The 14,313-nt window shown below is 43.7% G+C and overlaps 1 protein-coding gene across 2 annotated transcripts in view; it reads left to right on the top strand.

Moving 5' to 3' along the window:
* Positions 1 to 14,313, top strand: part of hspbap1 (hspb associated protein 1) — a 48,294-nt gene that overhangs the window by 8,812 nt on the left and 25,169 nt on the right. For both annotated transcript variants that reach the window (XM_014165387.2, XM_014165386.2), the window contains exons 2-3: positions 3,753 to 3,947; positions 8,383 to 8,570. In XM_014165387.2, the coding sequence (XP_014020862.1) occupies positions 3,761 to 3,947; positions 8,383 to 8,570 (375 nt within the window). In that variant the 5' untranslated portion in view covers positions 3,753 to 3,760. The remainder of the gene's footprint in view (positions 1 to 3,752; positions 3,948 to 8,382; positions 8,571 to 14,313) is intronic.

Raw genomic sequence — 14,313 nt, 5'->3', positions numbered from 1 at the left:
TTAAAAATCCACCTTTCCATAAAAAAGTCTCTCACCGTTGCCGCTTGCTATAGACCACCTTCTGCCCCCAGCTGTGCCCTGGACACCATATGTGAATTGATTGTCCCCCATCTATCTTCAGAGCTCGTGCTGTTAGGTGACCTAAACTGTGACATGCTTAACACCCCGGCCATCCTACAATCTAAGCTTAATGCCCTCGATCTCACACAAATGATCAATGAACCTACCAGGTACAACCCCAAATCCGTAAACACGGGCACCCTCATAGATTTCATCCCAACCAACCTGCCCTCCAAATACACCTCTGCTGTCTTCAACCAGGATTTCAGCGATCACTGCCTCATTGCCTGCGTCTGTAATGGATCTGCGGTCAAATGACCACCTAAAACACTTCAGCGAGCAGGCCTTTCTAATCAACCTGGCCCGGGTATCCTGGAAGGATATTGACCTCATCCCGTTGGTAGAGGATGCCTGGTCGTTCTTTAAGTAATTTCCTCACCATCTTAAATAAGCATGCCCCTTTCAAAAAATGTAGAACTAAGAATAGATATAGCCCTTGGTTCACTCCAGACCTGACTGCCCTCGACCAGCACAAAAACATCCTGTGGAGGACTGTACTAGCATCGAATAGTCCCCACGATATGCAACTTGTCAGGGAAGTCAGGAACCAATACACGCAGTCAGTCAGGAAAGCAAAGGATAGCTTTTTCAAACAGAAATTTGCATCCTGTAGCTTTAACTCCAAAAAGTTTTGGGACACTAAAGTCCATGGAGAATAAGAGCAGCTGCCCACTGCACTGAGGCTAGGAAACACTGTCACCAACGATAAATCCATGATAATCGAGAATTTTAATAAGCATTTCTCTACGGCTGGCCATGCTTTCCTCCTGGCTACCTCAACCCCGGCCAACAGCTCCGCACCCCCCGCAGCTACTTGCCCAAGCCTCCTCAACTTCTCCTTCACCCAAATCCAGATAGCAGATGTTCTGAAAGAGCTGCAAAACCTGGACCTGCACAAATCAGCTGGTCTAGACAATCTGGACCCTCTCTTTCTAAAATTATCTGCCGTCATTGTTGCAACCCGTATTACCAGTCTGTTCAACTTCTCTTTCGTATCATCCGAGATCCCTAAAGATTGGAAAGCTGCCGCGGTCACCCCCCTCTTCAAAGGGGGTGACACTCTAGACCCAAACTGTTACAGACCTACATCCACCCTGCCTTTCTAAAGTCATTATTAAAGTAATAAACAGATCACTGACCATTTCGAATCCCACAGTACCTTATTTTCCGAGCTGGTCACGGTTGCACCTCGGTCACACTCAAGGTATTAAACTATCATAACCACCATCGATAAAAGACAGTACTGTGCAGCCGTCTTCATCGACCTTATCTAGGCTTTCGACTCTGTCAATCACCGTATTCTTATCGGCAGACTCGACAGCCTTGGTTTCTCAAATGACTTCCTCGCCTGGTTCACCAACTACTTCTCAGATAGAGTTCAGTGTGTCAAATCGAAGGGCCTGTTGTCCGGACCTCTGGCAGTCTCTATGGCGGTACCACAGGGTTCAATTCTCGGGCCGACTCTTTTCTCTGTATATATCAATGATGTCGCTCTAGCTGTGGGTGATTCCCTGATCCACCTCTACGCAGACGACACCATTCTGTATACATCTAGCCCTTCTTTGGACACTGTTTACAAACCTCCAAATGAGATTCAATGCCATACAACACTCCTTCCGTGGCCTCCAACTTCTCTTAAACGCTAGTAAAACTAAATGCATGCTTTTCAACCGATCGCTGCCCGCACCCGCCTGCCCATCTAGTATCACTACTCTGGACGGTTCTGACTTAGAATATGTGGACAACTACAAATACCTAGGTGTCTGGTTAGACCGTAAACTCTCCTTCCAGACTCATATTAAACATCTCCAATCCAAAATTAAATCTAGAATAAGGCTTCCTATTTCGCAACAAAGCCTCCTTCACTCACGCCGCCAGACATACCCTCATAAAACGGACTAAACTACCGATCCTCGACTTCGGCGATGTCATTTACAAAATAGCCTCCAACACTCTACTCAGCAAATTGGATGCAGTCTCACAGTGCCATCCGTTTTGTCACCAAAGCCCCATATACTACCCACCACTGTGACCTGTATGCTCTCGTTGGCTGGCCCTCACTACATATTTGTTGCCAGACGCACTGGCTCCAGGTCATCTATAAGTCTTTGCTAGGTAAAGCTCCGCCTTATCTCAGCTCACTTGTCACGATAACACCCACCCGTAGCACGCTCCAGCAGGTATATCTCACTGGTCATCCCCAAAGCCAACACCTACTTTGGCCACCTTTCCTTCCAGTTCTTTGCTGCCAATGACTGGAACGAATTGCAAAAATCGCTGAAGTTGGAGACTTATATCTCCCTCACTAACTTTAAACATCAGCTATCTGAGCAGCTAACCAATCGCTGCAGCTGTACACAGCCCATCTGTAAATTTCCCATCCAATCTAACCTACCTTATCACCATATTCTTTTTATTTACTTTTTTGCTCTTTTGCACACCAGTATTTCTACTTGCACATCATCATCTGCCCATCTATCACTCGTTAATTTGCTAAATTGTAATTACTTAGCTACTATGGCCTATTTATTGCCTTACCTCCTCATGCCATTTGCACCCACTGTATATAGACTTTTTTCCCCCTATTGTGTTATTGACTGTACGTTTGTTTATTCCATGTGTAACTGTTGTTTGTGTCGCACTGCTTTACTTTAACTTGGCCAGGTCGCAGTTGTAAATGAGAATTTGTTCTCAACTGGCCTACCTGGTTAAATAAAGGTGAAATAAAAAATGTAATTAAAAAAATGAACTGCATTGTTGGTTAATGGCTTGTAAGTAAGCATTTCACGGTAAGGTCTACACCCGTTATATTCGGCACTTGTGACAAATACAATTTTGATTTGATACATCCATAACAATGAGCTAAAGATGCACGATTTCACCTGGCATAGAAAATGTACTCTCTTGTCAGGAAACTTTTGTTCAGAGGAGCTAGCCAACAACACAGCTAACACAATCACTTCAAACTGAAGCTGGAAAGACAGCAAACTAGTTGTACTTAATTTTGTTTTACATGTTTTCTATTTGTAGTTCTTTGTACATATCAATACAAATGATGCTGATTCATGATTACGACTGGCTGAGAAAAGCTCTCTGCCTGTATCATCTCGACTTCCGACACGTTCATTACTATGGGACATATGGAGATCGAATTGAAATATCAGAACAATGTTGCAAATGTCAGTGAGGTTTATACAAATCTCCGCTGTTGAAAACAAAATGTTAGTCTAAAAGAAATGTGAGATAATGTCTAGATGCTTTTTATAGTGGAGATCAAGTTTATAAATTGCCTGGCTGTGCTGATGAGAGTGGATTGTGCAGTCGGCTGGAACAGAGTATAGGCATTTTTAATGTCATAGATTTAGCATGTGGTAATTTATGGAATAGACACTGGCTGGAATGCGGTTTTAACCAATCAGCATTCAGCATCGGTTGTGTAATTACCTATAAGATCATTTGATCTGATGATGCAGATGACAGGCAATCAGAACGTTCCTCATGTTGCCTTTCATTAAAATATTGGCTATGTGGCAACAAGTGTGTCAGACACAAATCGCATAGAATTTGGGCAACTAGCTAATAATAATTGTATTAACTAACCTCTCCTGACCCTGTTTACCTGTTATCCTCAGGCTCAGCTATGACCCCCAAGCCCTTCAGCCCAGAAGAGATCCAGAGGATCCTGGGATCTCTCCAGAAGCCTGCCGTCTTCCTCAACATTACCTGTGATTGGCCAGTGCTCCTCTGGACTGTAGACCACCTGTCACGATGCCTTGGAGGGAAGGCTGTCCGGTTCAGAATGGGAAGGAGACAGCATGAAAAGAAGAGTAAGAGAACAGCCCAGTGCAGAAACAACTCCAACCCCTATCCCCTAGGCACGTCATGCAGCCCCTATCCCCTAGGCACGTCATGCAGCCCCTATCCACTAGGCACGTCATGCAGCCCCTACCCCCTAGGCACGTCATGCAGCCCCTATCCCCTAGGCACGTCATGTAGCCCCTATCCCCTAGGCACGTCATGCAGCCCCTATCCCCTAGGCACGTCATGCAGCCCCTATCCCCTAGGCACGTCATGCAGCCCCTACCCCCTAGGCACGTCATGCAGCCCCTACCCCCTAGGCACGTCATGCAGCCCCTACCCCCTAGGCAGGTCATGCAGCCTTTTTAAAGTGTAGATGTTCCAAAGGACTGCATCAATGGCTTGTAGGCTGAAATATCACATTTACATAAGTATTCTAACCCTTTACTCAGTACTTTGTTGAATCACCTTTGGCAGTGACTACATCCTCGAGTCTTCTTTGGTATGACACTACAAGCTTGGCTCACCTGTATTTGGGGAGTTTCTCCCATCCTTCTCTGCAGATCCTCTCTAGCTCTGTCAGGTAGAACGGGGAGCATCGCTGCACAGCTGTTTTCAGGTCTATCCAGAGATGTTCGATCGGTTTCAAGTCTGGGTTCTGGCTGGGCCAGTTAAAGACATTCAGAGACTTGTCCCGAAGCCCCTCTTGCATTGTTTTGGCTGTGTGCTTAGGGTCGTTGTACTGTTGGAAGGTGAACCTTCGCCCCAGTCTGAGGTCCTGAGCAGTCTGGAGCAGGTTTACATCAAGGATCTCTCTGTACTTTGCTCTGTTCATCTTTCCCTCGATCCTGACTAGTCTCCCAGTCCCTGCCACTGAAAAACATCCCCACAGCATGATGCTGCCACCACCTTGTTTCCCCGTAGGCATGGTGCTAGGTTTCCTCCAGACGTGACACTTGACATTCAGGCCAAAGAGTTCAATCTTGGTTTCGTCACACCAGAGAATCTTGTTTCTCATGGTCTGAGAGTCCTTTAGGTGGCTTTTGGCAAACTCCCAAGTGGGCTGTCGTGTGCCTTTTACTGATTGTGTGTCCCACTGTAGCTCAGTTGGTAGAGCATGGCGCTTGCAACGCCAGGGTTTTGGGTTCAATTCCCACGGGGGGACAGTATGTAAAAATGTAATAAAAAAATGTATGCGCTCTACTGTAAGTCGCTCTGGATAAGAGCGTCCGCTAAATGACTAAAATGTAAATGTAAAATGTGTGGCTTCCGTCTGGCCACTCTACCATAAAGTCCTGATTGGTGGAGTGCTGCAGAGGTGGTTGTCCTTCTGGAAGGTTCTCCCATCTCCACAGAGGAAATCTGGAGCTCTGTTAGTGACCATCAGGTTCTTGGTCACCTCCCTGACTAAGGCCCTTCTCCCCCGATTGCTCAGTTTGGCCGGGCGGCCAGCGCTAGGAAGAGTCATGGTGGTTCCAAACTTCTTCCATTTAAGAACGATGGAGGCTACTGTGTTCTTGGGGACCTTCAATGCTACAGACATTTTTTGTTATCCTTCCCCAGATCTGTGCGTCGACACAATCCTCTCTCGGAGCTCTACGGACAATTCCTTCAACATCATGACTTGGTTTTTGCTCTGACATGCACTGTCAACTGTGGGACCTTATATAGACAGATGTGTGCCTTCCCAAATCATGTCCAATCAATTGAATTTACCACAGGTGGACTCCAATCAAGTTGTTGAAACATCTGAAGGTTTATCAACGGAAACAGGATGCACCTGAGCTCAATTTCAAGTCTCATAGCAAAGGGTCTAAATACTTATGTAAATAAGTTATTTTTTTATACATTTGCAACAAATTCTAAAAACCTGTTTTCACTTGGTCATTATGGGGTATTGTGTGTAGATTGATGAGGGGATTTTCTTCCCAACTATTTTAGAATAAGGCTGTAACATAACCAATGTGGAAAAAGTCAAGAGGTCTGAGTACTTTCCGTATGTACTGTGGTGTCTGAAATTATTGACACCCTTGATAAAGATCAGCAATAATGACTGTGTAAAATAAATAATTAAAATACTGGGCTTTATCGTATGCTCCCAAAAAGTTGGGAATTACGTAATTTATACTAACACAATTGCTCTTTTTTTTTTCGCCTTTATTTAACCGGGTAGGCTAGTTGAGAACAAGTTCTCATTTACAACTGCGACCTGGCCAAGATAAAGCGAAGCAGTGCGACACAAACAACAACACAAAGTTACATATGGAATAAACAAACGAAAAGTCTATATACAGTGTGTGCAAATGAAGTAAGATTAGGGAGGTAAGGCAATAAATAGGCCATAGTGGCGAAATAATAATTACAATTTAGCAATTAAACACTGGAGTGATAGATGTGCAGAAGATGAATGTGCAAGTAGAGATACTGGGGTGCAAAGGAGCAAAAAATAAATAACAATATGGGGATGAGTTAGTAGGGTGGGCTATTTACAGATGGTCTGTGTACAGGTGCAATGATCGGTAAGCTGCTCTGACAGCTGATGCTTAAAGCTAGTGAGGGAGATATGACTCCAGCTTCAGTGATTTTTGCAATTCGTTCCAGTCGTTGGCAGCAGAGAACTGGAAGAAAAGGGCCAAAGGAGGAATTGGCTTTGGGGGTGACCAGTGTAATATACCTGCTGGAGCGCGTGCTACGGGTGGGTGCTGCTATGGTGACCAGTGAGCTGAGATAAGGCGAGGCTATACCTAACAAATACTTGTAGATGACCTGGAGCCAGTGGGTTTGGCAACGAATATGAAGCGAGGTCCAGCCAACGAGAGCATACAGGTCGCAGTGATGGTTAGTATATGGGGCTTTGGTGACAAAACGAATGACACTGCGATAGACTACATCCAATTTGCTGAGTAGAGTGTTGGAGGCTATTTTGTAAATGACATCGCCGAAGTCAAGGATCGGTAGGAAAGTCAGTTTTACGAGAGTATGTTTGGCAGCATGAGTGGAAGATGCTTTGTTGCGATATAGGAAGCCGATTCTAGATTTCATTTTGGATTGGAGATGCTTAATGTGAGTCTGGAAGGAGAGTTTACAGTCTAACCAGACACCTAGGTATTTGTAGTTGTCCACATATTCTAAGTCAGAACCGTCCAGAGTAGTGATGCTAGATGGGCGGGCAGGTGCGGGCAGTGATCGGTTGAAGAGCATGCATTTAGTTTTACTTGCATTTAAGAGCAATCGGAGGCCAGTTGTATGGTATTGAAGCTTGTCTGGAGGTTTGTTAACACAGTGTCCAACAAGTAATACTGTTTTTCTCAAAGGTAGGGGTCAAAATGATTGCCACCCCTAAAAAGTCTTATAAATAAAGTAGTCAAAATGTTAGTATTTGGTCCCATATTCCTAGCATGCAGTGATTTACATCAAGCGTGTGACTCTACAAACTTGCTGGATGCATTTGCAGTTAGTTTTGATTGTGTTTCAGAGTACTTTGCATCACCTCAGCTGCTGAGACTAACAACTTTAGGCATTGTACACTAAAACTTTTTAGGCATTGTCATGAAGATATTCTACTCCACCAGTCATCATAATTGAAGTGCAGTCAGCCATTGAGCACTGTACTATGCATCCCGCATGGCTATGTTGTTGTTAATATTTCTCCTTGATAAGTTGCCTCTTTGGCACCAAAAACCTTGTTGTTTACTGTTGTATATAACAATTTATGTTCATAAAGGTAAAATAAAATATGGTAGACAACTGCAAATGAATGTATGCCTATGTTTAGTTTAGTTCTGCTTTGGTGGTGATATATCGTGCCTTCCCAATGTTTTCAAGCCATTGTTAATGGCCTATTAGTCATTGTTTAGCTGCAGAACAGTTGACCTCAAGCTTCCTCCAGTCGTCTCTGGCAAGTTTTGCAGTTGGATAGGGTCTTAAATAAAGCTCCATAAAAGTTGCTTTGTACATTTGGTAGCTTAAATATTGCCCTTGGTCTGCCAGCCTTCAGTAGCCTATGTTAAAGAGATCATTCATTTCAAGGGCAACAATAGAGACTGTGTCCTCCAATAATATGGAGCTAGGTAATTTGACTGCTAAATCAATTTTTACAGCTACATAATTTGTGACGACAGCAGACAAGGTATAATTTAACATGGTTGATTATACATTTTAATACCGCTACGTGGTACTGAAACATTGTTCAACCAGACTAAATCAAATTGAGACGCCAGTAGAGAATAGGCCTAGATGATTGAAATCAGGGTGTAAATAAAATGTCAAGTCTTTATAATAGTCTTTTGATTAAAAATGTTGTTTAGACATGGACTTTATTGCTAAATAGCTTTATTGAAGTGCATTACATGTTATCATGATTGTCTCTCTCCTCTGTCTGTCTTTCACTGTCTCTTCTCTATCACTCTCTTTGGCTTTCTCTCTCTCTCCAACTGTCCCTCTATCTTTTTTTTTATGTCAAAGCACCTCTTTTTGAGACTCAATGCTCATATGTGGAGGCCAAACTGGAGGAGTTTCAGTCCTGGACAGAGGGTCAGACTGGTGCAGAAGATGTGGGGTGTTTCTCTAACTACCCCCTCTCTCTGTACTGGGCCTATGCAGACTACAAATACATTGCACTGCTGCTCCAAGAAAAGCCCTCCATGTTTGAGGTAACACACTCTCTGTTTGACACACACACACTTGTCATGACTGGCCTGTTCGGGTCAGGTTACAGTGGATCACAGTCCTACAGAGACATCTCTCACCCCCGCAGTGGGGGAGAGAGATTGATAGGGGAGGGTTTATGACACCTCATGCCCATTGTAAATCATAAGGCAGCAGATTAATCCTTTGTCCTCTCAGTGTGGAGGATTGGAATGTATGGTGGGTCTATGGAGAATCTTCCTCAGAACAGTAACATGCAATAAATGGACTTTGGGACAATATATTTCATCAGCCAAATTGGTGGTAACAACGATAGATGGAATATGAAAATGAAGGTCATTTTTGTTATGTTATTAAAAGTTAAGACAATGTTATAATGAGAACATTGTATCTTGAAGAGTTTTCATAATATGTACATGATGTTTACATACTGTGCGTTTGTGTAGAACATATCCAGATCAAAGAGCATGTTTTTGTAAAGATGGACTGTGAATTTTAGTTGTCTATCGAGATCAAAGTACATTGTGATACCTTGCCTCGTAACTAGATACGCCCCAGAGAACTTGCCATAAAGACGGAAACGCCTCTTTTTGCCCCGGGGGTATAAAACATGTGAGTTAAGCGTTTACATATCAGACAAAGTTGACCGCACGCTGCAGCCGAGGTCCATGACTAGTCGTGACCCCAAAACGCAAAACGAGGTTGAAGAAAAAAAGGAACCTTTAACAATCAATTCTACGGTTGAGTAGCTGTACAGTTGAAGTCAGAAGTTTACGTACACTTAGGTTGGAGTCATTAAAACTCGTTTTAGGACCACTCCACAAATTTCTTGTTAACAAACTATAGTTTTGGCAAGTTGGTTAGGGCATCTACTTTGTGCATGACACAAGTAATTTTTCCAACAATTGTTTACAGACAGATTATTTCACTTATAATTCACTGTGCCACAATTCCAGTGGGTCAGAAGTTTACATACACTAAGTTGACTGTGCCTTTAAACAGCTTGGAAAATTGCAGAAAATGATGGCATGGCTTTAGAAGCTTCTGATAGGCTAATTGGCATAATTTGAGTCAATTGGAGGTGTACCTGTGGATATACACTGCTCAAAAAAATAAAGGGAACACTTAAACAACACAATGTAACTCCAAGTCAATCACACTTCTGTGAAATCAAACTGTCCACTTAGGAAGCAACACTGATTGACAATAAATTTCACATGCTGTTGTGCAAATGGAATAGACAACAGGTGGAAATTATAGGCAATTAGCAAGACACCCCCAATAAAGGAGTGGTTCTGCAGGTGGGGACCACAGACCACTTCTCAGTTCCTATGCTTCCTGGCTGATGTTTTGGTCACTTTTGAATGCTGGCGGTGCTTTCACTCTAGTCGTAGCATGAGATGGAGTCTACAACCCACACAAGTGGCTCAGGTAGTGCAGCTCATCCAGGATGGCACATCAATGCGAGCTGTGGCAAGAAGGTTTGCTGTGTCTGTCAGCGTAGTGTCCAGAGCATGGAGGCGCTACCAGGAGACAGGCCAGTACATCAGGAGACGTGGAGGAGGCTGTAGGAGGGCAACAACCCAGCAGCAGGACCGCTACCGCCGCCTTTGTGCAAGGAGGAGCAGGAGAAGCACTGCCAGAGCCCTGCAAAATGACCTCCAGCAGGCCACAAATGTGCATGTGTCTGCTCAAATGGTCAGAAATAGACTCCATGAGGGTGGTATGAGGGCCCGACGTCCACAGGTGGGGGTTGTGCTTACAGCCCAACACCGTGCAGGACTTTGGCATTTGCCAGAGAACACCAAGATTGGCAAATTCGGCACTGGCGCCCTGTGCTCTTCACAGATGAAAGCATGTTCACACTGAGCACATGTGACAGACATGACAGAGTCTGGAGACGCCGTGGAGAACGTTCTGCTGCCTGCAACATCCTCCAGCATGACCGGTTTGGCGGTGGGTCAGTCATGGTGTGGGGTGGCATTTCTTTGGGGGGCCGCACAGCCCTCCATGTGCTCACCAGAGGTAGCCTGACTGCCATTAGGTACCGAGATGAGATCCTCAGACCCCTTGTGAGACCATATGCTGGTGCGGTTGGCCCTGGGTTCCTCCTAATGCAAGACAATGCTAGACCTCATGTGGCTGGAGTGTGTCAGCAGTTCCTACAAGAGGAAGGCATTGATGCTATGGACTGGCCTGCCCGTTCCCCAGACCTGAATCCAATTGAGCACATCTGGGACATCATGTCTCGCTCCAACGCCACGTTGCACCACAGACTGTCCAGGAGTTGGCGGATGCTTTAGTCCAGGTCTGGGAGGAGATCCCTCAGGAGACCATCCGCCACCTCATCAGGAGCATGCCCAGGCGTTGTAGGGAGGTCATACACGCACGTGGAGGCCACACACACTACTGAGCCTCATTTTGACTTGTTTTAAGGACATTACATCAAAGTTGGATCAGCCTGTAGTGTGGTTTTCCACTTTAATTTTGAGTGTCACTCCAAATCCAGACCTCCATGGGTTGATAAATTGGATTTCCATTGATTATTTTTGTGTGATTTTGTTGTCAGCACATTCAACTATGTAAAGAAAAAAGTATTTAATAAGATTATTTCTTTCATTCAGATCTAGGATGTGTTGTTTAAGTGTTCCCTTTATTTTTTTGAGCAGTATATTTCAAGGCCTACCTTCAAACTCAGTGCCTCTTTGCTTGACATCATGGGAAAATCAAAAGAAATCAGCCAAGACCTCAGGAAAAAAAGATGTAGACCTCCACAAGTCTGGTTCATCCTTGGGAGCAATTTCCAAATGCCTGACGGTACCATGTTCATCTGTACAAACAAGAGTATGCAAGTATAAACACCATGGGACCACGCAGCCGTCATACCGCTCAGGAAGGAGCGTCTCCTAGAGATGAACGTACTTTGGTGCGAAAAGTGCAAATCAATCCCAGAACAACAGCAAAGGACCTTGTGAAGATGCTGGAGGAAACAGGTATAAAAGTATCTATGTCCACAGTAAAACGAGTCCTATATCCACATAACCTGAAAGGCCGCTCAGCAAGGAAGAAGCCACTGCTCCAAAACCACCATTAAAAAAAAAAGCCAGACTACGGTTTGCAACTGCACATGGGGAGAAATATCCTCTGGTCTGATGAAACAAAAATATAACTGTTTGGCCATAATGACCATTGTTATGTTTGAAGGAAAAAGGGGGAGGCTTGCAAGCCGAAGAACACCATCCCAACCGTGAAGCACGGGGGTGGCAGCATCATGTTGTGGGGGGCTTCCCTGCAGGAGGGACTGGTGCACTTTACAAAATAGATGGCATCATGGGGGAAGTAAAATTGTGTGGATATATTGAAGCAACATCTCAAGACATCAGTCAGGAAGTTCAAGCTTGGTCGCAAATGGGTCTTCCAAATGGATAATGACCCCAAGCATACTTCCAAAGTTGTGGAAAAATGGCTTAAGGACAACAAAGTGAATGTATTGGAGTGGCCATCACAATGCCCTGACCTCAATCCTATAGAACATTTGTGGGCAGAACTGAAAACGTGTGTGCTAGCAAGGAGGCCTACAAACCTGACTCAGTTACACCAGCTCTGTCAGGAGGAATGGGACAAAATTCACCCAATTTATTGTGGAAAGCTTATGGAAGGCTACCCGAAACGTTTGACACAAGTTAAACAATTTAAAGGCAATGCTACCAAAATTTATTGAGTGTAGGTAAACTTCTGACCCACTGGGAATGTGATGAAAGAAATAAAAGCTGAAATAAATCATTCCCTCTACTATTATTCTGACATTTCACATTCTTAAAATAAATTGGTGATCCTAACTGACCTAAGACAGGGGATTTTTGCTAGGATTAAATGTCAGAAATTGCGAAAATCCTGAGTTTAAATGTATTTGGCTAAGGTGTATGTAAACTTCTGACTTCAACTGTGTCTAAGAAGGTGAATTCAAGCAGGACCATCCGGTTATTCTCTCCAAGGAATCGTGTGTCTACACTGCTTTCATTCCCACGCTGGAACCATCTACATGGCTGATTAGCCGTCCTCAGAAGACCCCTCTTACAGAACGAGGGCAAGCAAACTTACAACTAAGAAAAAGGACATTGTCCACCAGATGTCACAATCAGAGACTTACACCCGTAAACGAAGTAGACCACCACACAGAGAACGGGATGTTGGCCGAACATCTCTCACTAAGCTTAACTCAGCCCACAAAGCCCTGGGCCCAACAGAGATACCCGACAAAGACATTCAACAAGTATTTACATTCATTATAATTCTGACCCACGAGCGGCAGTTCAGGGCAAGGTGTTAGGGCTAAACTAAGCATAGTTTACAAATATATCCAAGTGAGTAAATAAATAATCAGCTCAATTGGTGTGGTACGGGAGGATTTGGTGAGACCCGGGTTTGTGCAGATTTACGAATTATGCGACATTCAGGATGAGACTGTAGAGGAAATGTATTAATTAGTGACTGTTATAAAATCGATATTCTGATATTCTTTGAGTTAATTTAGAAACGGAAACTCATTAAACAAACTTTTCCCATGGTGTCCCAGGTTACTGAGTTAATGATTACCTGATTTTAATTTAATCACTTAATTATAAACGGTTCATTATTTGATGAAAAGCAGTCGTCACATTAATGATACAGCGGTACGATATATTTGGTGCCCCCTGTGAGGAATCGAAGATAAAACTAGGCCTCACTTTTGAATTCATTCCATGGCAGTTGTGTAGCAAGATACGTATACACCGATAATAGCTATAGGCAGGACTATTGTTGAGAGAGACGTGTGTGTGTGTGTGTGTGTGTGTGTCTGTGTGGTTTCTCCTTTTCACCCAGATACTGGTAGGGAGAGAACCACTCCTGTGTTGTATATCTGACAAAAGTCAGTTTGTAGGGGATTTAACGAATACTACGAGCCAGGGCATATGAACCGGCCGATGTTTAGTTATTCAAAAGGAATAGACGCGTTGGGCTATTTCTGGAATAGACGTAGTGTTATTTCTGTCTATCGCAGTCAGGTGCGAGTAGACTCCGTCATAAGTATTTCTAGAGTAGAGGACATATGAGCCGACCACTATGGAAATTTGAGAAGATATATTCGTTTGATCGAAACTAAGTCATTATCTCTCGTGTTTTGGTAACGTGAAGAACTCAAGGCGGTATTCTTTTCTGTTTTCCGCATAGTCCAAAAACATTGCTAGCGTAGAAATCCATACTACGCTGAAAAGGTTGAACATGAGACGTCACTTAGTAAACATGTTCCCTTGTTGGAGGGAACTAAGCATTGCACCAGATGCTAAGCTAACAAAGGGGAGCAGCCATTTTTGTTTTCCCCTTTGTTCAAAGTGAAATCCCGTGCTGGGCGGGAATCCCGTGTGATTTCAGCTTGTGCTATCAGTGACCTCTGGTGGTGAAGAATCGCCAGTAATTGTTTTTAAATAATTCAGGTTACACTGTATGGTATCCAACCAATCTCAATTGATTGGATATAATTTGTCTCGTTCAATTTCATAAATAAGTTCAATTGCCATACTACCTTTTCAGGTAATTTATTGGGATAATACACAAACTGATTTGTTCTACTTTAACTTAAATAAAGCAACGCTTTCAGGTTAATTTAAAGTTTAATTCCCTAATAGCCTAGACGGGTATGAATCATCAGTAACATAGCTTAATCGATTACATTTGCTTTTACCAGCTCATTTGTGTCTATGGCCACAT

Source organism: Salmo salar, chromosome ssa21 (assembly GCF_905237065.1).
Source record: "Salmo salar chromosome ssa21, Ssal_v3.1, whole genome shotgun sequence".
Lineage (NCBI taxonomy): Eukaryota > Metazoa > Chordata > Actinopteri > Salmoniformes > Salmonidae > Salmo > Salmo salar.
Note: the sequence above shows the minus strand (reverse complement) of the source record. Positions and strands in the feature narration are given on the sequence as shown.